We start from the raw sequence: 27,318 nt of genomic DNA, 5'->3' as shown, positions 1-27,318 counted from the left end.
GAGGCCACAGGACAGAAGCCAAGCCACAAGATGAGGGACAAACAGAAAACTATGAGGTTAAAATCTCACATTAAGAGTAAGGCAGACAGTGAGACTATGTCAGATTTATAACAAAAAAGCACTGCAGCACTTAGTGTAAGACCAGACTGCTACTATATTGTATAAGCAGAGCCTATTCACTAATGCCCTATTTTGCAGCCCTAGTGACTCCCAAGTCTGACATTAACTAAACTAAATTTCTCAAATGAACAAAGAGTTGTGCTGTCTCTTCAATTCACCCAAAGCAAAACAGACATCCACAGCCCTCCTTAATTAATATAAATGTTCTCATTAATTAATTATAACAATGTTCCCATTGTTCTGATACTCTAATATTTTATTTAACAGCAGGTTATATTCTATTTAATATTTTATTTATCAGCAGGTTATATTTATGTACAAATTGTTCCAATGTTCTAACATTTTATGTTCTATGTAATCGCCTCTCGCGACAGTTCTGTTACATTGTAAACCGGTATGATCTGTATATTTTACAGGAATATCGGTATATAAGAATTCAAAATAAATAAATAAATAAATTCATTCAAGAATCAAATTAGCAAAAAAGAAAAAATACACATACATAATTGGCAGAATCAAAATAAATGTTTATGAATGGCCATGTACTCTACAAAAAATGAAGCTGGATTGGCTGATTCAAAATATACATATTCCAAAATGCCAGTACCTTCTCCCTAAATGAACATGAATTGGTAATTTCAAAATATGCACTTGCATTGCATGTTTATGCTGACTAGAACTTGATGCTATTATTACTTGTTTGTTTTCATGTAACCAGCCAGGTGGAACCTTCTCCCAACATAACACCTTGCAATCTTGGCAACAAAAAAAAGAACTGAAGAGACAGCCAGTGGGAATGCAGAACCATAATTATAGCTAATGAATTGCTTCCCAATTTGACACATTTAAACATATTTGTAACATTTTCAGTTAGTGAGGACTAATGGAACTTTAAAGTGCACTAACATGAAACTGAAAAAAACGATCCAAAATTTCAGCATTTGTTTTTTTGTTTTGCGGTTCCAACAAAATGAAACAATATAGACAACGGGGTCAATTGCATGCGTGCATGTGCTTGCGGTTCCCGGTGCATGCGCATGGACTCGATGATTTAATAACGTGCGCGCCTCAGTACACACATGTTGTAAAATATAGTTCCTGTGCACACATGTGCGCTGGGTTTTAATATCCATGCGTGCATGTGCGAGTGGGTCATTACTCATTCATACAGGGGGGAGATTTTAAAAACTAACATGCAGCAATGCGAGAGTCCTACTCCAGTTCCCTCCAAGTTTGCTCCAATTAAGGAGCAGACTGGGAGGGAACTTCCTTATCCTCCTAACTACCCTTCCTACCTTTTCCCCTCTCCTCTCCTTCCCTCTCCTCTCCTTCCCAACCTCTAACCCCTACCTATCTATCACCAATTTTTTTGTTTTAACATTTACTGTTCCTTTGGAGCAGAAATGACTTCCATGCAAGGGCAGCTGAATGGTACACACTTCCCCAGGAAAGGACCTAATGGCTGCTATCCCGGTTGGCCCTTACCATGTCCTTCTCCTCCCAGATCCCCCCCCCCCCCCCCAGCTCGCCCCTTTTTGATCTGCTGGCACTTCTGAGCATACCAGCAGATATGCACATGACCAGACAATTTTTAAAATGCGCTCGGCCCGGCCACACGTGTATCTGCCAGATTTTATGTGGACCGGCATTTGAGAATTTGGGCAGAAGTTGTTGACATTGTCTATCTTGTTTTAAATGAATACATATCCATACTGTCCACAGCTTCAAACAAGAAAGCCTGCAATGAGGGACAGTCTCTGACCACTATATTTGCGCCTCAGTCAGTATGGAGACTGGGAAAGCAAGTTCATCCTTAATTCTATTCACTAGCAACAGGCTTGACATTTTGCCCAAATAGTTGCCTCCTAGGAGGGAAAGAGACATACTTTGGTCCAAACACATAGGTACTGTTTGCCTATGGGGGTTTGCACTGATAATCAAAGCAAAAGTTTGTGCATATGTTTGCTTTGATTATTGCCCAAGGAAAAAGTACACTCAGAGATTTTAGTCTGTTTTTCTGAAGATTATTTTCTGTGTAAAACAATGAGTGAAATTTTGAAAAGTGCAGCACTATGCATGCTGTTGTCTCCTCCGACTTAACCCCACACCCAGGAATGCCTCCACAGTATATGTTTTAAGACTTTTAAGAAACAATTCAAAATGTAATTGTTTGAATTGGCATTTTTTAAATAGGTTATTTTAGCAGTGAGAACAGAAGTTTGTTTTATTACTTTATTATTTGTTATTATTTTACATTTATTTTAATGTCATTTTATATTTGTCTTTTTATGATTTATTTTAATAGTTTACTATGTATGTCTTTGTTTGTAGTGGAAATTATGTATATTATAAGATTAAATCATTATTTATGTTTTATTGTGAAACACTCAGAATTTTAGATGATGTGCATATAAAATGTTCAAATAAATAAGTAAATCTATATAAATAAAAATGTTAAATAGTTTGTACAAAATCGCTAATCTCAGAAACCACTGAACCGATTGCTTTCAAATTTGGACACAACCTTCATTTCGCATACAGAAAGGTTGTTATGTACTTACATTACAGATATGTCTCACCTGTGACAGGTAAAATAGGTTTAAAGATTTTTTTGAGAAAACAGCAACATCTGCTGGACGTAAGCACCATCTGTTACACCTTACACTAACACACGCTACACTAGTCATTTTGCCAGTCCAGGTCCACATTTCACTTCTATTTTAACACATTCGCACCCTATTTTCACCGGAAGATAACTATTTCCTTTACAGATAAAATACACCCACCACCCTCCTCACACCCCCCACACACATGCCAAATGTATTTACTTCCCAGGCCCTCACAACACACACAAAACCTGACAGAAGTCCGGGAGGCTCCAACAGGGGGCTAGGACCGGTCCGGGACACATCTCTTGCACTTCGGCCATCGGCTACCAGAAATCAACATGGCGCCGACGGCCCTTTCCCTTACTCTGCCACTCGGGGACACCAATGGCGGCAGTAGCCCATGTGACATAGTAAGGGCGAGGGCCCATCGGCGCCATTTTCAGGACTGGCAGCTGGCGGCCCTTTGCCCTTACTATGTCAGAGAACCTACCGCTGCCATTGCTCTACCCCACTGACATAGTAAGGGCAAAGGGCCATTGGAACCCGTTTCAGTGCTCGCAGCCAATGGACCAACGCCAATACATTGCTCCCGGACCGCTCCTGAATGCCCACTCCACCGACTGACATTTTTATCAGGTCTCGGGGGGTCTGGAGGGTGGGGGGTGGTAATGAATTTATTGTGAACATCTTGGGGATGGGTCACAAGGGGGGGGGGCAGGTTTCATTCATTCGGCAACTCTGGGGGGACAGGGGGGTGGGTAACTGTTTTTCGTGGGGCTAGGGAGGGGGGGGCAGGAGAGTGTGGGGTGGTTAGTTTAAGAGAACGTTTCTCATAGGGTTGTTTTTTGGGGGAAGGGGGAGGTTCACACACAAATACATACACTAAACTTGCACGATCTCAGAAATGCACCAAAATAGCCCTCCCTGGACCACAAAACAAATTTAGGACTGTAAAATTGGTTAGGCACTCCCCTATTTGGCTACATAATGCGCACAGACGCCCAGGGACGCACCACATGTAGCAACAACAATTTTAATTTCCCAGGTCTTGGGGGGGCAGGAGGGTGGGGGGTTATTTGATTTAAAGAGTTGGGATTGGGTTTGTTTTTTTGGGGGTGGGGGGTTCCCACAGAAATAGAAAGACAAATGTTTTCTGATCTGAAGGGTAGGCAGTAGGCGGGGGGAGGTGACAGTGAGGGGAGGGAGAATGAGGGGGGAGATGAGTGTCAGGTGAGGGAGAATGAAGGGAGAGGTGAGTGTCAGGGGAGAGAGTTGGAGTGGGGACAGGGGAGGGAAGGGGGGGTGAGTGACCAAGGGGGAGGAGGATGAGTGACTGAGGTAAATGAGCAAAAAGAAGGGGGAGGGAGGGAAAAGAACCTGACTCTGCCACTGCAACGCGTGGCGGGGTACCACTAGTAAATAAATAAATAGATAGATGAGTAAAAGTGCACATGTTGTAGAACAATGCACATATGTTTACCTACATGAATGGTGTACAATTTCCAAAAAGCCCATTATTGTTGGTAAAATGCTTTCTATCCATATAAATAGCTTTAAACATTGCTCTCTAGGGAGCAATAATTAAACTGCCTGTATCAGAGCAAATACCACAGATAGTTTTAGCCATGAGATTTGCACCAATAATCAAAGTGTTGAATTTGATTAAGGTTGAATGGGAGCTGACTATGACAGTGGCCATTAGGCCCTGTCCCAGGGAAGCGTGCACAGGCAGTCAGCCAGTGCGCGGAACTTACTTTAAATCATCAGAGGAAGTAAGTTCTAAAGCAAAAAAATTTAGAATATTTAGGTGGTGTTTAGGGTTCAGGGAGGAGAAAGGAAAAGGAAGGCTAGGTAGGGGTTTAGGGAAATGGGAATGGCTGGATCATGTCGCTGCATGGTTTTTTTAAAATCCCCCCTTGCTCATGGAAGATGCCACCCCCCGCATATGTGTAAGCTAATATAAAAATTGTCCGTGCTTGTACACATGGGTATAATATTTTATAACATGCACGTGGCGATGCACACATGTAATAAAATCAGCACGTGTCCATGGACACATACACACATGTTTTAAATTCTACCTCTTTTTGTATACATACCTGGCAGTCAAAGGCCCAAAAACAAAGTCCTGACAACGAGCACACTGGGATTCCAAACTCTATCACACAGGAAGTTACATTTAAGAAGGAAGTGCATAGTTAAAGAGGGTGAGGATAGAGATGGAGTATGGTAGCTTAACGGGGCACAAACCTTTGCATTCGAAAGGAGAAATGGTACATTTTGGGTTAATGTCTCCAAATTGATTAATTTTGCCAATATCTTGATAAGAGTGAACCTCACTCATAAATCAGGGTATGCTGCGTATGATCTCAATCTCTCATATTCGCTGTTAATGCTCTTCTTAGTACTCACAGTGAGCCATAGAGAACTTCTTACTGAAGTCCATAAGATGTTATATGCAATTATGCATAGGCAGCATATCTAGATGTGCCTGGAAATTATTTTTAATCAGGCCATGGCACTCAATAAAATTGGGACTGTTTCCTTGAACACCTCATCCTAATTGAGCTAAGTGAAGCCCTCGTAAGCCTCATAGGTCTCCAAAATTGAGTTAAACTAAGAAAACTTGGGCTGCATCAGAGATGGGTCACATTGATTTACTATGGAGGCCAGGTGATCATAAGACCTCACCCAAGTATTTCCTGCTGAATTGGCTTGCTGGAGTTTTCCCCATACTTTTTCCCCTTCCTGCTATGCCATGTTTCCAATGTCATTTTACTAAGTGGAAGATATTGACATTTATTTATTTATTTATTTATTTACTTGTTTGTTTGTTTGTTGCATTTTATATACCGTCATTCAGTGAAGCCATCACAACTGTTTACAAGATTCAAAAGGTAGTATCTTAACATATGCGAATTAAGGGTATAACAGGATACATATTGGGGCAGATTTTGAAAAGGTACGCAGGCGTGTACTTTTGTTTGCGCACCCGGCACAAACAAGAGTACTCTGGATTTTAATAGATACGTACATAGCTGCATGTATCTTTTAAAATCCGGGGATGGTGCACACAAGGCGCACAAAATCGGCAGCCTGAGCCGCGCACCCTGCCTCCGTTCCCTCCGAGGCCGCTCCGAAATCGGAGCGGCCTTGGAGGGAACTTTCCTTCCACCTCCCCCCACCTTACCCTCCCTTCCCCTACCTAACCCACCACCCAGTTTGACCAGTTATTTGAAATCCATTTTTGGAGAGCCCCCGCACCAAAAGAACATTTACCCAATCATCTTACTCCAAAAGCTTTCATTCCTTCTGGATCTGAGAAAGAGATAATTTTCTGTGTTCACTATAAAATAAATCATCCAATTTGTTTATTACAATATGAGCAAGGTCAACTGGATGCAGAAATTGTATATAGTTATGTAATTGTGCAAAAGAAAAAAAGTGTATGGTAATAAGCCCAAATTGTTCTCATTAAGTTGGAAAAGGTTAAATACTTCCATCGTTAGACAGTACTTGCTGGAGCTGAATAATACCCCTCTCTGACCAATATAAAAAGAAGTGGGAATGAGACTCCAGCTGAAAGTCCAAGTTGCCCCCTATTGGCAAAAAGAGTATGCATGATGGTAATAACTTCAACCTCTTCATCAGTGTCTTCCAAGCCCATCTGAGAAGAGATAACAGCTGATAACGAGGAAGACAACTCGAAGGAGTGTGCAGAAGATAATGGAGGTCCAAGTTATGCACAGCTGCTCTATCTCTTTCCTGAGAGGTGAAAGAGAGCCCTCATACAGCCAGTCCCTAACTATCTGTAGGAGACAAGCTAAATTATAATTCACCAGATCTGGAAGGCCTAACCCTTCTCATAGCTAAGGCTTTTTTCAGCCAATGCAGCATGATTCTAGATTTAATTTCCAGCTTATATAAAGCATATAAGCATTTTATCTAAGACTAGGATGTCTTTACTCAATAAATGAAGGGGCAATGTCTATAAAACATAACCACTTAGGAAACAAAATTGTTTTAAACATATTAACTTGCCCTCCCAAGGACAAAGGTAAAGAATGCCACACTGATAATTTATCGCTAGTAGTGTTAACCCATGGGGAAATTCAGAAGATTTTTTTAACGATGGACAACTTTTAATTTAAAAAAGCCAGTTTGAATTATTCTTTTAATATGTTGCCATCATTTCAAGTAAGAAGAAAGAAGACATCGCAAGAGGACCTCCGAGGCCTGGACTTGAGGTCTGTGCCTGAACCTTAGCTGAAGCCCCAGTGTCGAGACCCAGCCCCTGGGTCTTGCCCTGGCATTGGGCTTGGGACAAAGCCCAGGCATTGGGACTCAACCCCCTGGCTGGACCCCAAGGTCGGGCCTGGATTTGGGTAAAGGCCCAGGTGTTTGGACAGGGCAAGGACCTGTCATCAAGCCTGGGCCTGATCCCGTTGTTGTATCCCTGACAGAGAAGGATCCATGGCCTATGCCTAGGAGAGGCCCTGGCCTTGTGCCTAGGCCTAGGTCTAGCCTTTGGCAATGGTGTTGTGCTAGGGAGTAGACCACTTCCCTGCTTTGAGTCTCAGCCTATTCCCTAGGCAAGGCCCTGGCCTTGGATCTAAGTCTAGTTAGATTTTCAAAAAGAAACATGATTCTGATGACATTTCATTGGAATTTAAATCATTAAATTTTGAAAATGACCCAAAACTAAATAGGAAGTGTTGTCTCCTTTCCTAATTCATATCTCCCGAATGCCCATCTCTACTGTTTAATATCCTGTTATTCAGGACATTCTTCTTCTCAATCAGTTATTGAAAAATACTGCCTCCCTTTCTTGAGAAGCATCAATCATGGAGGAGTATAGTCTTGGCTATGAGTCCTGCACTTCTACAGCCCTTGCCATTTGCAATAGTATAATTCATTGAAGGCAAAATACTGGATTAGACCAATAAATACAAGAACTGTAAGAGAATGAATAAAATGTCCATGAGGGCATGAAACCATTAAAGATAAGGCTAAGGCCAAGGCAAGACCAAGAGTGAGCAAGAATCATAGGCAAAGGCATTTGAAAATCACTAAGAAACTAGCTGAAGCAGCACATGATGCACCTTAAGTAACCAAGACTGGCTTGGAAAACTAACAGCAGCAGGGGCACTGATGAAGAGAGAAATACAGCAAGAAGAGTAGCTGTAAAAGCCTCCACCAGGTTATACCTAGAGGACTGAGGTGAGAGGAGGAAGAATGGAATCAAAGGCCAAAGGCACCAAGAGGGGCAAAGCAATACCTGGATTGGCATGAAGGACCCAAGGAGTGATTCAGCAACATGCAAAGCAATGGATGATCAGGCAAGTGCAAGTCTCAGCATCGTAAGGAAAAAGGATTTGGAAAGCAGCAAGAAGCCAGCTGGAGCATCAGAGGAATCACCCTAAAGTATCAAGACTGGCATGGAGCGGCAGTGGCCTGGCGATTATTAAAAATTAAAATAGTAGGAGCAGAGCAATGTAGTAAGAAGACAAAGGTGTAACTTGAGAACTGAGGTTGGATAAGAAAGAATCGCTTCAAAAGCAATAGGAAGTAAAAACCATTATCTGGAAAGGAATATGATGAGTGAGGTTATCAAATTTGCAGATGATATAAAATTATTCAGAGTAGTTAAATCACAAGCGGATTGTGATACATTACAGGAGGACCTTGCAAGACTGGAAGATTGGGCATCCAAATGGCAGATGAAATTTAATGTGGACAAGTGCAAGGTGTTGCATATAGGGAAAAATAACCCTTGCTATAGTTACATAATGTTAGGTTCCATATTAGGAGCTACCACTCAGGAAAAAGATTTAGGAATCATAGTGGATAATACTTTGAAATTGTCAGCTCAGTGTGCTGCAGCAGTCAGAAAAGCAAACAGAATGTTAGGAATTATTAGAAAGGGAATAGTTAATAAAACAGAAAATTTCATAATGCCTCTGTATTGCTCCATGTTGAGACTATATCTTGAATATTGTGTACAATTCTGGTTGCCGCATCTCAAAAAGATATAGTTGCGATGGAGAAGGTACAGAGAAGGGAAACCAAAATGATAAAGGGGATGGAACAGCTCCCCTATGAGGAAAGGCTGAAGAGGTTAGGGCTGTTCAGCTTGGAGAAGAGACAGCTGAGGGCAGATATGATAGAGGTCTTTAAGATCATGAGAGGTCTTGAATGAGTAGATGTGAATTGGTTATTTACACTTTTGGATAATAGAAGGAATAGGGGGCATTCCATGAAACTAGCAAGTAGCACATTTAAGACTAATTGGAGAAAATTCTTTTTCAGTTAATGCACAATTAAGCTCTGGAATTTGTTGCCAGAGGATGTGGTTAGTGCAGTTAGTGTAGCTGGGTTCAAAAAAGGTTTGGATAAGTTTTTGGAGGAGAAGTCCATTAACTGCTATTAATCAAGTTTACCTAGGGAATAATTACATCAATAGCATGGGATCTTCTTGGTGTTTGGGTACTTGCCAGGTTCTTGTGGCCTGGTTTGGCCTCTGTTGGAAACAGGATGTTGGGCTTGATGGACCCTTGGTCTGACCCAGCATGGCAATTTCTTATGTTCTAATACCATAAAGGGCCCACAGAATGCTGCAGCAAGCATATAAAGCAACTTATGGCCAGACCAAGAACAAGAGATGTCAAGCACAGAGGGGAAGCAGATTTGAAAAGAACCTGTAAGACAGCAAGAGTAGGGAATGACTGTCTCACTAGGATTGGTTGATCCTACCTGCAGCAAGGGCTTCTGTCGAACTGTGAAGATTGAGCCATGAATATGTTATGTTCACACAGCCAATACAGTGAAACTGCAAAAGACACATTCAATCGGTTATGATTCCATCTCTTACTTGTATAACTATGGTGTCTGTAGAGCTAATACATGCTGATGAGTGCTGATCCCAAAGAAATAATGCAGGGATTCTCAAACAGCACAAAGTCATCAAAAGCCCCATGGTATACAATGGGGGAAATCTCAAACAAGTCAAGGTGTCTAAATATCAAAGCAGGGATGATAACTTTTAAACTGCTGTTCTAACCCCCATTTATACATGTATATGGGGACACAAACATCTACTTCTGTATTTTATAATCTGCTCATATATGATACATGTATAAAATATGCACAAATATAAACTGCAACATGTGTGATCATGTTAAACAAATATGCAAATACATATTGCACTTATCTGGATAAGTTCTGACGTAGCTGGATAAGTAGCGGGACCTATCCAGATAAGTTCCGATTTATCCCGCAAAGTAGCATCAAAACCGATTCTTAGCTGAATAAGTTCTAAAATGCTGCTCAACCAGCAAAGTCAGATAGCCAGATTGGTCTTAAAAGTACTATTTCATTGGCTTCTTGTATCTTACAACGTACAGCTCAAAATAGGGTGTTTGACTTTTAAGGCCTTTCAATTTAGACCCACCCTTATTTAGCACGCATAATAGTTCCTCACTATCCATTACACACACTTCGATCTTCACAGCATAAATTTCTGATTCTCCCATCTCCCAGATAAATCGGGCTACTGAATACACAGGAGATCAGCATTTCTCTGTTGGTACCTCGTTTTTGGAACACATTAACATTACAGTTGCATTGTAAAAAAATTACCTGAAATTTAGGAAGACCCTAAAAGCTTTTCTTTTTCCAGGGCCTTCTCTGAGTTCCTTTAATCACAATCATTCTAATGACCATTATCACTAGTTCTGCTATTCCTTTTGAACTTGGTTTTTCTCATAAAATATTTATTCATTGTTACATTTACATTTATTAAGATGTATCAATCGCTTAACATAAAAGGTCTAAGCAATGTACATAAAAACATTCAAATTTCCAAAATGTTGCAAAATACATTATCAAAACAAGATATACTAATTCCAGTCATTTGCCTGAGGTCAGTTATTGCAATAGGTAATACATTTATAGCCACCAAATGATACTGCTTCTAGAGAAAAGCTTGCCTGAAGAGGAATGTTTTCAACAAACCTCTGAATGTCTTTAAAGTTGTATGATTATTTTATTTTGGTTGGTCCATTCATAGTTTTTATTTTAGTAGCATCGCTTCTACTTGTGTCTATCTGCTTATGTTCTTTGTTCATTTTAACAATTTTACTTTGCTTGTGTACTTTTATCTGTTTTTAACTTTTTTTGTAATACTGTTTATATATTTTATTGGGTATAATTATTGTTATGTATATCGCTAAGATTTATTGATAAGAAATGCAATTAATTAAGTAATAAATTGAAATTAAAATATCCTGTTAAGTCAGAAGACTGGATAAATAGCGTTTTAAGACTTATCTGGATAAGTAGCAGCTTTGTTGTGACTTAACAGGATAAATTTTAATTTACCCGGATAAGTCAAATACTTAGCTGGATAAGTCATCCAAGTAAATGTTGCTTTCAAGGCTTAGCTATATAAATCAGAATTTATTCAGATAAGTAGTGCACAGCTACTATGCTCACATATTTTCAAATATAAATTTAAAAATATGAAAACAACAAGAGTGGTACACAAAAAGATAATAAATAGATAATAACATCTATGAATAAATAAATATTTAAATATGTGTGGTAAAATATTACAAATTTAATATCAATAAGAGAATATTTACAATAAAACCAAACATTAAATTTGCACAATAATGGATCCAAATATACCCAACATGGCCATGTTTCGATAAGATGTCTGATTCAGGGGGATGACTTTATAATTGATCGCCCTTATTTCCTCCTATCTAAGAGAAGAGCCTGGCCACTGGACCACAAATGAGCTTAAAAATCACAAACATAAAAGCAGCTGTAAAAATTCCACCCTAATAGGCACCAGAAATGGTACAATGAATATTCTTCCTTTCTTATTTGCAAACAGAAGTCACAGGCTGAGATCTCGGCTGAGATCCAAATAGCAAACAACAGAGGCATCAAAACTCTCATGCTCTACATCAAAGACATGGGAGGTAGGCATATTAACAGTGAAACCCCCAGTATGTTATATCTGAGGCATGGCTGGTAGGCTGAGCTGTAGCAAGACCTCTAAGGTGATGCAATTGGGGCATGCCAGGTAAGGAAAGCAGTCACAAGACCCCTACTTTGGTGTATCAGGGGCGTGACTGGTAGGCATGGCAGCAGTAAGATTCCCTAAGTTGGTACATCAGTGGTATGATTGGTATGCATGTGGTATATCTGGGGTATAGCAGGTAGGCAGAGTGGTAGTAAGACCCATAAGAACATAAGAGCACAAGAAATGCCATGCTAGGTCAGACCAAAGTCCATCAAATCCAGCATTCTGTTTCTGACAGTAGCTAGCCTGGGTCACAAGGACCTGTCAGATCCTATATCTGAATCACATTCACAGGGATAAGCACTGATTTTCCCAAGTCTACCTGGTAAATAACTGTTTATGGACTTTTCCTTCAGGAACACATCCAATCCTTTTTGAACCCCACTATGGGCCTCATTTTCTAAAGTATCACAAGCCTGTGATACTTTAGGTAATGAAGGGTAGGGGGCCGAAATGGGGGGCGGGCCTGTGCTAGCCGGCAGCAATTGCACCATCACGTGCGATCGCTGCTGGTTTTGCACCCAATAGCACCACCATAGAAGGTGAAGCTATTGGGCGCGAACTCGGATGCGAAAAGGGCCTTACCTTTTTGTCGTCCGCGGCGTCTTTGCGGAGTCGGCCCCAGTGACGCCTCGAATCCTCCTCTTCCGGGGCCGACTCCGCCCCCATTTTGGTGTCACATGTGATAAGGGACTTTTCACGTGCAAAACGTCCCTTATCGCGTGTGAGCCGCTTGGAAAATAAGGCCCTATGTTAGCTATGTTCGCCATGACCTTCAGAATCAGGTAGGGATGTGAATCGTGTGATCGATTGTCTTAACGATCGATTTTGGCTGGGGGGGAGGGAAATCTGATCGTCATGGGTTTTTTTTGTTAAAAAATCGTAAAAAATCGTAAATCGGGGGAGGGCGGGAAAACCGGCACACCAAAACAACCCTAAAACCCACCCCGACCCTTTAAAACAAATCCCCCACCCTCCCGAACCCCCCCAAAATGTTTTAAATTACCTGGGGTCCAGTGGGGGGGTTCCGGCACGATCTCCCGCTCTCGGGCCACGGCTGCGTTAATAGAAATGGTGCCGGTGGCCCTTTGCCCTTACCTTTGCCTTGCCAAAAGTCCAGCGGGGGTCCGGGAGCGACCTCCTGCACTCGCGCAGTATTGCCAATATTCAAAATGGCGCCGGCGCTACCTTTGCCCTCACTATATGGCGCGAGTGCAGGAGGTCGCTCCCGGACCCCCGCTGGACTTTTGGCTAGTCTTGTGGGGGTCAGGAGGCCCCCCCAAGCTGGCCAAAAGTCCTTGGGGGTCCAGCGCGGGTCCGGGAGTGATCTCCTGCACTCATGACGTCTGGTGACAGGAACCAAAATGGCACCGGCGCTAACTTTGCCCTGTCATATGGTAAGGGCAAAGGGCCACCGGCGCCATTTCTATTAACGCAGCCGTGGCCTGAGAGCGGGAGATCATGCCGGGACCCCCCCCCCCCCCACTGGACCCCAGGTAATTTAAAACATTTTGGAGGGGTTCGGGAGGGTGGGGGATTTGTTTTAAAGGGTCGGGGTGGGTTTTAGGGTTGTTTTGGTGTGCCAGTTTTCCCGCCCTCCACCCTCCCCCGATTTACGATATTTTGACGATAAATCAGGGGAATTGCTATTGTATCGCGGCTCTAACGATTTTTGACAATTTAAAATATATCTGACGATTGTTTTAAATTGTCAAAAAACAATTCACATCCCTAGTATCAGGTTCTATAGCTTGAATGTATGCTGAATGAAATAAATACTTCCTATGATTTGTTTTAAATCTGCCGGTGGCTGGTTTCATGGAGTGTCCTCTCGTTTGAAAGGGTAAATAACCATTCCATTTTTATTCATTCTGACCCACTTTTGATTTTGTAAATTTCAATCATATCTCCTTCTCAGTCAGCTTTTTTTCAAGATAAAAAAGCCCTAATTACATTGGTCAGCCCGATCGCTCGGTTATCTCCTCTGCCTCCTAGACTCGCTGCTGGTGCGGGAGTTGAGCTGCCAAGGCAGAAGCAGCCCTCCAGCATTCCCCATGCTTCTTTGGGCAGCATTCCTGTTTCTGCTACCCTTGAGGGACTGCATTTTGAAGCAGCAGAACAGTCTTACCATCTGGAGGAGACAAATTGTTTGTTTCTGGGAGCGGCCCCCGGCATCCTGGCTATGGGTGAGGACTCTTCACTTCATTAGACTCCAGACCCCCAGAAGATTCAAGATGCCTTTAATTCTCTTCAAGTGAGACCTGTGCTGACCAAACCAGCCCACGTAACTTTGGACAGTTTATGGGGTTTTCTCATTTTGGTTGAGAAGTCTGTTTTATCTTTACACTTTACACTTGATATTCATGCGAAATGTCCAAATCAAGACCAATGTGCAGCTGTTTGTTAATGTTCTGTTTCTCACTTGGCTACATCTATTTCTGAAATTAAGGATTTTCAAGCTAAACAAGTGGTAGAATCCTCTGTGGTGTCACAAAAGTTAGAAGCTTTGGAGAATGCATCCAAGAACTTAAATTTACTCAAATTCCTCAAATTTCACTTCTCTCTTCAATTAAGATGTTTAAGCTCTATATGAAAGAAGTTCTTCACATTCCAGAATCTGCTTATCCTTCTTTTCAAATAGTCTATTTGCCATTTGCTAAGAAAAATGTGGATAAGAACTTACAAGAAGCTTCTTTGAATTTAACAGATTTTCTTGAAAACTCTTCCCTGCCTACTCACAATTGAGCTACTTTACTTGTTTCATTTGTATTTCTACATGATCATGATAATATTCTTCATTTATTTTTCTGAAATCATGCATCACTCTTTAAAGGGGAGAAAATATGTTTTTTTCCAGATGTTTCTAGTTATATTCAGGACTGTAGAAGAAAGTTTCTTGCTATGCAATCCGATGTGCTAGCACTGGGGGCTTCATGTGTTATTTGAAATCCATTGTAAATGTGTTATGGTTTTGAATGCCTCCAGGTTTGTTTGTTTGTTTGTTGTTTTTTTTATCTTGTTGATTTGAGAAGCTTCAATGAGGCCACGAGTGCTGTTTCTCTTCATCCTACTGAATGATGACATTTTGTTAATGGGTATTGAACCAGCATTGTGCCGTCTTTTTTCTTTTTCACATAATGTTCAAATTATGATCTATTTGCCCTTAGACCCTTTTCATCTCCCCCTCATTCTTTTTATTTTTGTTTACTAAAAGGAGGTCTCTGTGTAATTTTCATTTTTTCTATTACCTTTTTATTTTCTTTTACTGTCAGAAACATCTACTCTGTATTTTTGTCTTCCAATATTTCACTGTATTCTTCATCATATTTTATATAGTTGTATTCATCATATTTTATATAGTTTACTGTATTCATCTTATATTATATCATCCAGTTTTAATCCTGTAAATTCTCTCTCATGTATTTTATATTATCCATTTTAGTCCTGTACTTTATTCCCCCTGTATTTCAGTATATTTTATGCCTTGTATTTCAGTATATTTTATGCCTTGAATTTCAGTATATTTTACGTCTTGTATTTCAGTATTTCTTACACCTTGTATCTCAGTATATTTTTGCCCTGTTTTTCTGTATTTTCTATGCCTTCTTACCCCTGTACCATCTAGCCGTTATTTATTAGTTACGCCACTTTTTGTCTGAATCCTCTTCCCCTATGTATTTTAGTACCCTTTTTCCCTTGTTACCTTCCTCTAGCTTCCTCGTTCATATTAGTTTCTCCTATTATTCCATTTTACCCCTCCTCACCCTCCTTGTTCTTTGGTTCCTCTATCGTTCCCTTGTTTCCCCTAACCTTGTTCTCTGTAATATGTTAAGTTATCTGTAAACCGATATGATGTACCCATGAATACCGGTATAGAAAAGTTCTTAAATAAAAAAAAAATATATATATTTATTTAATTATTTATTTGTAACTTATAACAAGATAGAGAAAATACATGGAACAATTTGGTTACATGGCATGGTAAACGGGAGGGTATTTGGAATAATGTCAACATTTAATATAAAGTAAAAAAAAAAAAAAAAGCCCTACTCTGTTTATCCTTTCTCCATAAGGAACATTTTAATCCTCTTTATCATTTTTCTTGCTCTTCTCTGTACCTTTTCTATGCCTGCTTTGGCTTTATGGAGATGGGGTGACCAGAATACGCAATATGCAAGGTGTGGCCTCACCATAGGGCCAATGTAATAAGACCCAAGGCAAAACAGGTGCTAGCTACGAGCAAGGGTATTGAACACTGCATGTGGCTAAAGCTGGGGCCTCTGCAGGAAGTAAAAAAAAAATAAATTATGCAAATTATTTGAGCACAGAAATCTGCACACATAAGAAGAAACACACATACCTAAGCACTATAAGGCTCTATGAAATAAGCGGCTGCAACCATGCAGAAAAGCCATGCCGATAATATGCGCATAAAAGCCAGCAAGCAAATGGGTCTTCCTAAGCAGTGAAATTATGACCCTGGAATTTATTTTCAATATTTAGAATAATCATGTGCTGCAGAAAACAATGCATATATTTTCATGGGTAATAATTCACTCCTCATGGCAGCAAAATAGGCACTTATTTGGGCACGAATCAGGATGCTCAGGTACCCAGAAAGGCACCTAGCTAAGCAAGAATCTGGCCCTGACACTTAACTTGTGCCCTGACTGTGGTGATAAAAAACCTGCATTAAAAAACCTGCACCAGCATTAGCATGGCTCCTTCCATTGTCCATTATTAGATAATCACCTCCTTTGCATGCCATTAGTATGCATTTACGCAGAAAAAAATGTGGGTCAGAAAGCATGTTTGCATGTGCTGTTATCAAGTGCACAAAACCCTTATTACTTACCTGTATATGGCTTTGTACAGTAAAATGCACATACAACCTGCGGCAGCTTCAGCGCACCTTATTACATTGGCACCTATAGATATATAAAAAAGCATTACAATATTCTCAGTTTTATTCTATATTCCTTTCTAAATAATTTCTAACATTCTATTTGCCTTTTTAACTGTCTGACTCTTGCCTAAGGACAGTGCTATGGAATACCACCCCATTTCCTCTATGGTGGGTTGACAATTCAGATGCATGGCAGAAGACTTTTGGTCTGCCTTCTGATTGCTGGAAAGGGCTGTGGAATAAGTTTGGGGAAAAAGTCAATCCCTTTTTAACCCCTTCCTCTGGCTTTTGCTTTAACTGGCAAATAGGGTCCACAAGCAACTACTGTCACCCTCACATGATGTCAATACTAGAGGTGCTGCTTCTACAGGTGATGTTGCATACCAAAATTTGTCAGATGCTCTGCATTCTACTGATATCTTTATTTTACTGAATACACTGAGCAAAATGTCACTCCTTGCTCAATTTACAGTGCTCCAGATCAAGTATGACTTTCAGTAGTGCTGGCACTGGAACTGAGGTTGAGGGTGGACTATGAGGAAAAATGCCAGGGGCATCACCCATGTTCTCTACCTGTGCTGCCTGCTCTCTTCCTGAGGTTTCTCTCATCATCGTGTATATCATCTTCTATCTCATCAATCACTGCACTGGAGGCTAAGATGCTACTGACTTATCCTTCTAAATTCTCTTAAATTACTAGCTGTTCAATTTCTGATTCTTCCTCAGAATCAGCTTTTGAAAATACTGCCTCCATTGCCTCACAAGCAGTAACCAATATAAAGAAACAAGCTGCTAGTTTTTGCTGTTGCACTCCTGCTGCCTGTTTCCATGCCCTACCCAGCTTTGGGTGGCTCTCCCAACTTTTCCCTCTACTCTAAAACAAGTGGCACTGGAATAGGCACATGCCCTCCAAATTTCAATTCCTTCTGCCTTGAGCTACCTTTCTCTTCTACTATTATGTACCTAAAAATAGTCTATCTTAAATTTAGGGGTAGGGACTACCTTTTTGTATTACTGGAACTAGGCTGAATGGCTTTGCACCAAATCCTCTACCCTTGCCAAAGCTACAAAGCCTGCCATTTTCTGCTCTCCCTTTTCTTGACATGATGGAATTTGTTGAAGTGTACTGCTTACTGGATGTTTGGATATTTGAAAGGAATGTATTGGTACAGTTTTGATACTGTAACTGTACCCCCACTCACAGTGTGGTGAACTATCTCACACATAAAAAAACACATATATAGTATATGTGTATGATGTGTACACTCAATGCTGCCTGACTCCTTTTCCAATCCACACACAAAAATTGTTAAGCACTAGGAGGTGAATTTTAAAACCCTGGCACACATCTTAATTAGGGAATTCATGAACAAGTAGGGCCTGCATACATCGTCCAGATTTTAAAAGCTCCTGAGATATGTGTGTATCTCCCTCAACATACACAACTCAAAATCTTTCAAAAAGGAGCGGGTTATGGCCTGGGTGGGGCATGGGCATTTCGGAGCATGAACCAGCAATGTGCTTGCAAATACTTATGTAATCTGGTGCACACTGAGATCCCTTGCTGCAAAACTTTACTTTTGCTGTGAATGATGTGTAAGTTATGTCTTATTATTGGAGTTTATGAAAATGGGTAGGGAAGAGGGGGGAGGGCGGGGGTTCTTATTGGAGGAGTCCATATATAAAAGTTTGTTTTCAATAACTGTACTCAATATAAGACTTGACATGCTTCAGAATTATGTATGTCAAATGTTTGTATTAATTCTCTTTAATAAACAGTTCTACATACAAAAAAGAAATTAAACTAGGCAGATCTGCTGGGTTTTAAATGTCTGGGCTAACTGGGGGGAGTGAAGACTATTAAACAAGGGTGTTTAGAGGACCTTTATTTTAACTGGATGAATTGGCAAAACTGGGAATAGCATTGGCAAGACTCCATTTAAAATCCACCAATTTATGTAATAGAAACAGCATTTGAACACACATCCAAGCCCACTTAAAATTTGGTGCACATGTGTGCATGGCCAAGCTATTCACACATGTGTGTGTGTGCATGCTATAAAATAGCCATGTCCCTGGGTGTAGGCTGACATATGCACACAAATGTGCACACGTACGCCAGTTTGAAAGTTACCTTTCCTCAGAACAAAAAGACTGGCAGCCTGGTAAGACTGTTCTTCAATCTATCAGTTTGCTCTCACCTCACTGGTGTCTAGCCAAAAAAAGACTAAGAGAAAAATCAAAACTAGCAACAGTTCTACTACCTCTATTCTTCTGGCATGATAAGCAAGACCATTATAGCAAAGAGAGTATCAGAAGCAGCTCTTTACCAATGCCAAATACTAAAGTTTCTATTTTTTTTTAAACTTTAAGAAGACTTTTCCAAACATTCTCTTCTCTACTGCTAGAGAGGAAATATAGAGCTTCTTGCTCATGCTTAGAGTTTAAAGTAGGAATAGATCAGTATCACTTGAATCAGATAAGAGCTATAGGCTAATTAAAAAGATGTTGCACTGTGATTTGTCCTCTATGCCAAACTTTCCTTGCCAATTTCTCCTAGATCAGCTCTGATAATGCAGTGAAGACACATAGCAAGAGTTTGTTGTTATATTTACCAGTTGTGTTTTTGTTCAGAAGTACACAGTGATAAACTTTAATGGGCTATAGATTTGCGTGGGAAATCTAAACAAATGAGACATTTTTTCTCATTCATGGGATCCCCTCCATTTGTTTCATAGGACCATGAATAAAATAAAAATCAACTCTGTTGTGTTTTACCCATTCATTTCAAACAAATGCACATCTATAAAGATTATTTGAAAATTGCCATCTTAAGGCCTTTTTGCTCCAAGTTCATGAATGTATTAGCTGCTTCATTTTCCTTGGCATGAACCTTATAATCTATTTTTGGACATGGAAAGTAATTTTTGTGATATTAGTAGAGGAGGACTGGAAGGCTCATCTGCATACTGCTCCCAGCATCCCCCGGGAGAGGAGTCCAGAAGTCACCGCAAGCGATCCAGGGATTGAAGTCCATAGCCCCAGCTTCCAGAGGCCCTGCCCCCTTTGCAATAGAGGAGGACCGGAAGGCTCATCTGCATACTGCTCCCAGCATCCGCCGGGAGAGGAGTCCAGAATTCACAACAAGCGATCCAGGGATTGACGTCAATAGCCACAGCTTCCAGAGGCCCTGGCCCTTTGCCTAGTGTGAAGGTGGCAGACCTCACACGTCACCTAGATAGGATTATAGACAGTGCAGGGGAGGAGCCAGCTGTCATGGTACATGTGGGCAACAATGGCATAGGAAAATGTGGGAGAGAGTTTCTAGAAGTCAAATTTAGGATTTTAGGAAGGAAGCTAAAATCCAGATCCTACAGGGTGGCATTCTCTGAAATGCTTCCTGTTCCACGTGCAGGTCCCCAGAGGCAGGAAGAGCTCCAGAGTTTCAATGCGTGGATGAGACGATGGTGCAGGGAAGAGGGATTCAGCTTTGTAAGGAACTGGGGAAACTTTTGGGGAAAGGGGAGACTTTTCTGAAAGGAAGGGCTCCACCTTAACCAGAGTGGAACCAAGCTGCTGGCACTAACTTTCAAAAAGGAGATACAGCAGCTTTTAAACTAGAACAAGGAGGAAAGCCGACAGTCACTCAGCAGTGCATGGTTTGGAGAAATGTATCCTTGAAGGATACTAATGAAACAGGAGAGTTAGGGCAAAGTTAGCGCCAGCGCCATTTTGAATACTGGCAATACGGCCTGAGTGCAGGAGATCAATCCCAGACCCCCGCTGGACCCCAAGGACTTTTGGCCAGCTTGGAGGGGCCTTCTGACCCCCACAAGACTTGCCAAAAGTCCAGCGGGGCTCCAGGAGCGACCTCCTGCACGCAGGCCATATTGCCAGTATTCAAAATGGCGCCGGCGCTACCTTTGCCCTCACTATGTCACAGGGGCCGACAGCCGGCCCCTGTGACATAGTGAGGGCAAAGGCTAGTGCCGGTGCCATTTTCAGTACTGGCAGCCGCTAGCCTTTGTCCTCACTATGTCACATGGGCCGGCCGTCGGCCCCTGTGACATAGTGAGGGCAAAGGTAGCGTGGGCACCATTTTGAATACTGGCAATATTGCCCGAGTGCAGGAGGTCGCTCCCGGACCCATGCTGGACTTTTGGCAAGTCTTGTGGGGGTCAGGAGGCCCCCCCCCCCAATGACCACCAGCTACACTTCTCTCAAACCAACAAGGCATCAATACATCAGTCCTCACACATACATGCACTCAAACCTTCCATGATTATACCCCCCTCCCCCAAGAGACCAAGTCAGAACTAGACATCATATCAATCATTCCAATAGTGTACAATGGTATTTAGAATAACCCATCGTACAGATCAAGGTGATGCTTCTAAGAGAGGCAACCACAGAGCAACGCAGTGGGCTAAATAAACACTATTTAGGGTGAGTCAGCTCGTGAGTCCTAGGACTAGTGAACATTATATCCAGTAGTGAGCAGGCTGTTCTGTATGTCCAAAGGCAACTTGGTGAAATAGGTAACCCAGCATTTGCATTGTCCAGTTTGCGATTTCCCACAGTGATGTCCAGCCGTTCCATTTGCATGACCGACACCATCTGCTGGTGCCACACTTTAATGGAAGGTGTTGATAAAGGTTCAATCCAAATGGATAAGATGGTTCGGCAAGCAAGAAGGACAGCAAAGCGCCCAAAATGGTCTGTAGAGGTACTACGTTGTTGTGTAACATTTAGCAGGCCACATAGTACAGAAAGGCCCAATCTTTTAGCTGACACTCCTGTACATTTGCAATGTGTGCAATGTGTGTGGTGTGAATGTTTTCATAATTGCAGAGGTCTGAAGTTCAGACTCTGAACACATAATGGACACTGAGAAATTATGTATTGGTCCAGATACCTCCTGTGCACTCCAACTTACTGCATTTGTTGTGTCATATCACAGGTGCTTCTGTGATTTGACCGGTTGCATTTTGTTTGGATTGTCTGTTGTAGATCTCAGTTTAAAAATCACAATAAAAACTATTTTGAAAAAAAAAAAGGAAATGTTGATATTTTCTTTTTCATCTCAAACAACTGTACCTCCTTAATAACCAATGAAGGTTAGCAATACCAAAGTCTTACACCATTTATATATAACCTCAGGGTTAAGAATAAAACTGTTGGATAATTAAAGAAAATGAGAAAGACAGCATAGTTGTACAGGTTGCCACCATACAGGCTAGGACTGAATAATCCCTTCTTAAAAAGGGAGCTGTAAGAGTTCCTAGATATTCAGGAGAATTTATCTGCAGTAGTTAAGATCTCAAGCTCATTGAAGAGTTCATTATTACATTATTTGCTTCTCATGAGATAATTAACACATTTCAGCACACATCTGTATGTCGACTATGTATATCAGACCTTCATACAATCCACTTTTTTCTTCCTTATGTAGTATGAGCTGGTGTCCACATCACAAGGACCATCTTGGTGATGTAGGATTAACTCTTACCACTATTGACAATTTCAGCAGCGAGTTGAAAGATTGCACAGGCATGGACATTGAATTTTCATCTCACTTTGAGAGGTGTTACCCCCTACTTTAGAGTAATATGGGGAAACCTGCACTCTTGCTGCCCATAATATCAATATTTTTTGAGAGAGTTGTAAGATTTTGATTGATCTATTACCTTTCACAATCACACAATGTCATAGAAAAAGTAAATTATTACAAAGATATTGATTCAGCTTCTCTGTCTGACACTGCTTCTTGTGTTTATATTTGATTTTTAGAGAGTTCAAAATACAACAGATTTGTTGGAAAACATGACAAGAAGGAATGTAACGGATTATCTTCTAAAAACGTATCAGAAGTTCTACAAAGTCAGGTAAAAATGCTGTGTTCAGAAATCTAGTTACTGTACTGACATTAACATCTGTACGATAATTTAAGACTCTTTCTAGATTTGTAGAGTGAGTGAGAACAGGTTGGGGGAAGAGACTTCATGACAAATCTACATTACTTCATATAACCACTGTATAGTTGCCACCCATTAATTAACATGCATACATTTTTTATACATGTAAAATCATATTTATGCTGTTGCGTATCCCAGCCATGGCAGGCCTGCAACTGGCTCTACTCACCCCCGATGCCCGGGTCCCGGACCTGGCCCTTTCTCTTTGACAGCGGTAGGCAGTCGCCTACACGCTCACACACCTGCTATGCTCCCAGGTTCCTCTGGCAGTTCCGCAGCCTCCTCCATTCCCAGTCGGGTCTCCCCACGTGTGTCAAGGGGAGACGCCGCCATCACGTAGTTCCAGTTTGTCTGCCTTAGGCGAATGCGCCTTCCCCAAATTTAAAGGGGCCACAGTGGGAAACCTTCCCGTGGCCCAAGATGATGACATCTCCAGGCCTTTCTAATTAAGGCAGGCTCTGTCATCCGGTCTTTGTCTTGGCAATAGGTCTCCACGCTTTCAGTTGTGTGCTTAATTGCTGCTCGTTCGTGTTCCTATTCCTGTTCCTGTACCTGATCTGTTGCAGTCCTGCATTCCTGTTCCAGTCCTTGTGCTTCAGTTCCAGTTTCCTGTTCCTGACCCTCACTTGTTCCTGATTACCCTTTGGACGGATTTCTGGCTTTGACCCTCGCTTGTTCCTGACCACGCATTGGACGGATTTCTGGCTTTGACCCTTGCTTGTTCCTGACCACGCTTTGGACAGATTTCTGGATTTGACCCTTGCTTGTTCCTGACTACGCCTTGGATGGATTCTCTGGCTCTGACCCTTGCTTGTACCTGATCTTGTCTCCAGTTGCCTGCCCTGACGTCAGCTTGTACCTGAACTTGTCTTCAGCCATCTGCCCTGACTCCAGCTTGAATCTGACTTTGCCTTCAGCTGACTACTTGGACTTGGCCTTTCTTAGGCTTTTGCCTATTTATAAGCCTGGACTTAACTTGTTCCTGACTCCTAGCCTGCTTCAGCCTGTCCAGGCTTCTGGATCCCGGCCATATCTTTAACCCAGCTTTATTGGACCCTGTAACTCCGTTGCTTCCTGGCACCCTGCCTTCAGCACCCTCCATGGGATCAACCATGCAGAGGCCTGCCTAAGATCAGCTGGCCCTGGTACCCAAGAGCCAACCTGTGGGGAACGATGGCTGGTATTTGCGAAGCTCTAGTTGGCCTCTGGTTCTGCTCCACCTCCCGATGGTGGGAACCCATGGGGGCTTCCCCATGGGTAGCGTGAATGCCACCTCAGGCTAAGGGTCCACCTCTAAAACATATGTATATAAAATCTATTTTATGCACATACACAAATATGTACACATATAACATGAATTTGCTTGCATACATATTGAAGCAAAACAAAATGAAATTTTAAAAAAATGCAACAAAAAAACTAGAAAAAGAAATACAATTTTTCCCATGAATGCCTCTATTGTGTAGTATAAAATCTGTTGATGTATATGAGCCAGAGTTACTTATACACTGTGGGGTAGATTTTATAAATCTACCCGCGCGCGTACTTTTGTTTGTGCACCAGGCGCAAACAAAAGTATGCTGGATTTTATAAGATACGTGCATAGCCATGCGTATCTTATAAAATCTGGGGTCGGCGCATGCAAGGGGGTGCACATTTGTGCACCTTGCGCGCGCCAAGCCCTGCGCGCGCTGCCCGTTCCCTCCAAGGCCGCTCCAAAATTGGAGTGGCCTTGGAGGGAACTTTCTTTCACCCCCCACACCTTTCCCACCCTTCCCCTACCTAACCCACCCCCTGGCCCTATCTAAACCTCCCCCCTACCTTTATTCGAAAAGTTACTACTGCCTCCGGGCAGTAGTAACTTACGTGCGCCGGCTGTCTGCTGGTGCAGCAGGCCCCGACAAAGAACGCTGTATCAGGGCACTCAGCCATGCCCCCGGACCGCCCACATACCCCTGAACATGCCCCCAAGCCACGCCCCCGACCGCCCCTTTTTGCAAGCCCCGGGACTTATGCACGTCCCGGGGCTTGCGCGCGCCGCCGAGCCTATGCAAAATAAGCTCGGCGCGTGCAGGGGCGTTTTAAAAGTGTTACGCACGTACCTTATGCACGTAACCCTTTTAAAATCCGGCCCATTAAGTACAAAGAAAATAGGATAATTGCATTCGGTAGCTATTCGGAAATAGTCAAAAGGAATAGTCTAATGTCAAGCAAACATGGATCACTGCCTGATTATTTATCTGAATAAAGTGAATGACAATGATCATACTATTGAGACTCAATTACAAAAATGCTGTTGGATTCGCTTAAAGTTATTCACACAGGTAAAAAACCCTTAGAGGTAGTTTTTAAAGTCCAGTGCATGTATCAATTGGGGGATATGTGCACAAGTTGGGCTTCCACGCTGATTGAATTTTAAAAGCCACCCAGCTGCAGGCAGATCTCCCACTGCATGCACATCTGCCTTAATTTCAAAAAGGGGGCATGGTCTGACCAAGGTGGAGGCATTTCAGGGCAGGGCCAAGAGATGTGAGCATAAATGCTTATGTGCCCCAGCATGCATCAGGTCCACTGATGCATAACTTCATTTTTGCTATGGAGGAGGTATAACTAAAAAACAAAAATAACAGCCATTTTGGAATGTTTTAAAGGGGTCTGGGGTAACTGGGGGGGAGTGCAGGCTATTAAACTGGGGAGATTTGGATGACCTAAATCAACACTGGGCTAGCTGGTGAACTGTTCAAACTGGTCATGGTGTGGGCTCAGGCCGGTTTTAAAATACTCTGACTTACGTGGTAGAAACCTGATTTACACACCTGGGCAACTACACTCTTAAAGTTGTGTGCACATGAGTGTGCACCCCAGGCTATTTTATGCGCACAAGTTATAAAATGGCCTGGTATCTGGGCATGTACCAGCATACAAGCACCAAAGTGTGCCTGCATGCCAGTTTGAAAGTTATCATCCTTAGGAACAACCAAGTTGTGAGAACAGCTTAAACTTTAATCAATGGCTTCTATCTATTTTTTAAACTATATTGCATTTAAAAATGTCTAAACCTAAGTACTTATCTTTATAAGTATGCTTTTACTGTTTCCAAGGATAAAACATTTTGTGCCACTATAGCCCAATATGATTCGTGAATTGTTCCTCTTTCTCATGGGCATTTACAGTGGACAAAAAATTCCCCCCCAAATTATTTCATCTAAGCTGAAAAAGTGCTCTACAATTGCTCTACAAATGCTTTACAATTGCTGTGCATCCATCATGGAAAATGTTCAGCCTCATTGTCAAGAACTATGACTAGCTGAACTTTTTCCAAGATGGATGCACAGCTGTTGTAGAGCACTTTTTCTGTTTTGTCAAAATATTTGGCAGGGGGAGGGGGGGATGTTGTCTACCATGAATGCCCCTAAGGAAGAGGAACAAAACACAAATCATGTCGGGCTATAGTGAAACAAAATTGATTCTCCTTGGAAATGGCAACAGAATGCTTATAAAGATAAGTGCTTAAGTTTAGACATTTTTAAACGCAATATAATTTAAAAAAATAGATAGAGACTAATAATTAAAGTTTAAGATGTTTTCAAATCTTGGCTTTAAGCGAATCGAACAGCTTTTTTATATCCACGTTCTCAATAGTATGATCATTGTCATTCACTTTATTCAGTTGTGCTGATTATATTTGGAGAAGAACATAAGAACATAAGATATGCCATACTGGGTCAGACCAAGGGTCCATCAAGCCCAGCATCCTGTTTCCAACAGTGGCCAATCCAGGCCATAAGAACCTGGCAAGTACCCAAAAACTAAGTCTATTCCATGTTACTATTGCTAATGGCAGTGGCTATTATCAAAGGGCCGGATTTTAAAAGCCCTGCGCATGTACCACAATAATGTAATGCTCACATTCAGGCCTATCCAGTACCGAGCGGTAGGAAGAGCTGCGTTAGTGCCTACGGCACCCGCGGTTACCGCCCGCACAGTGCAGCTCACCTACCGCTCGATCCTGAAGCCTAATTATATGCAAATGTAAGCCGCGTCCGAAAAGCCTTAGGCCCGCGCAACCCAGGACACTGGATAGAGCGCCTATACAGGATCCTGGGTGCGCGGGCCTAAGGCTTCACACCACGCTGGTATCTGTCATTTCAAATGGAAATGACAGATACCAGAAGTCGGGACTGCCAGTCCCCCCTCCCTTCCTCCCGAAGCAGGGCGCGAAAAGCAGCCTTGCTCCGGGAGGAGTGGAGAAGAGACAGCGGCAAAGCTTTCCCCCAGCCCGAACCTGACCCGGACCCCCAACCGGACCGCTGTCAGTCTGTTCTCCCTCCTCCCGGAGCAAGGCTGCTTTTCGCGCCCTGCTCCGGGAGAGGGGAGAAGAGATGACAGCGGCGAAACTGAGCGGCAAAGCCCGAACCCGACCCGGCGAAGCCCGAACCCGACCCGACCCGGACCCCCAACCCCAAACCCGGACCCGACAAGCGACGAAACTGAGCAGCGAAACTAAAAAAAAAAGAAAAGCAATTTTTTTTTTTTTTCAAAATTGACAATTTTGGTTTTTTTCCAAAAGCGACTTACTTTTGGGATCTTGACAGATCCCAAAAGTAAGTCGCTTTT

General features: G+C 42.0%; 1 protein-coding gene across 1 annotated transcript in view; it reads left to right on the top strand.

Moving 5' to 3' along the window:
- LOC115096270 (ATP-binding cassette sub-family A member 1-like) overlaps nucleotides 1–27,318 on the top strand; it is a 618,744-nt gene that overhangs the window by 391,412 nt on the left and 200,014 nt on the right. The window contains exon 22 of the mRNA XM_029610773.1: nucleotides 22,517–22,611. Within this exon, the coding sequence (XP_029466633.1) occupies nucleotides 22,517–22,611 (95 nt within the window). The remainder of the gene's footprint in view (nucleotides 1–22,516; nucleotides 22,612–27,318) is intronic.

The sequence above is a fragment of the Rhinatrema bivittatum genome, chromosome 1 (assembly GCF_901001135.1).
Source record: "Rhinatrema bivittatum chromosome 1, aRhiBiv1.1, whole genome shotgun sequence".
Classification (NCBI taxonomy): Eukaryota; Metazoa; Chordata; class Amphibia; order Gymnophiona; family Rhinatrematidae; genus Rhinatrema; species Rhinatrema bivittatum.
The sequence above is the reverse complement of the archived record's forward strand: the minus strand, read 5'-3'. Positions and strand labels throughout refer to the sequence as shown.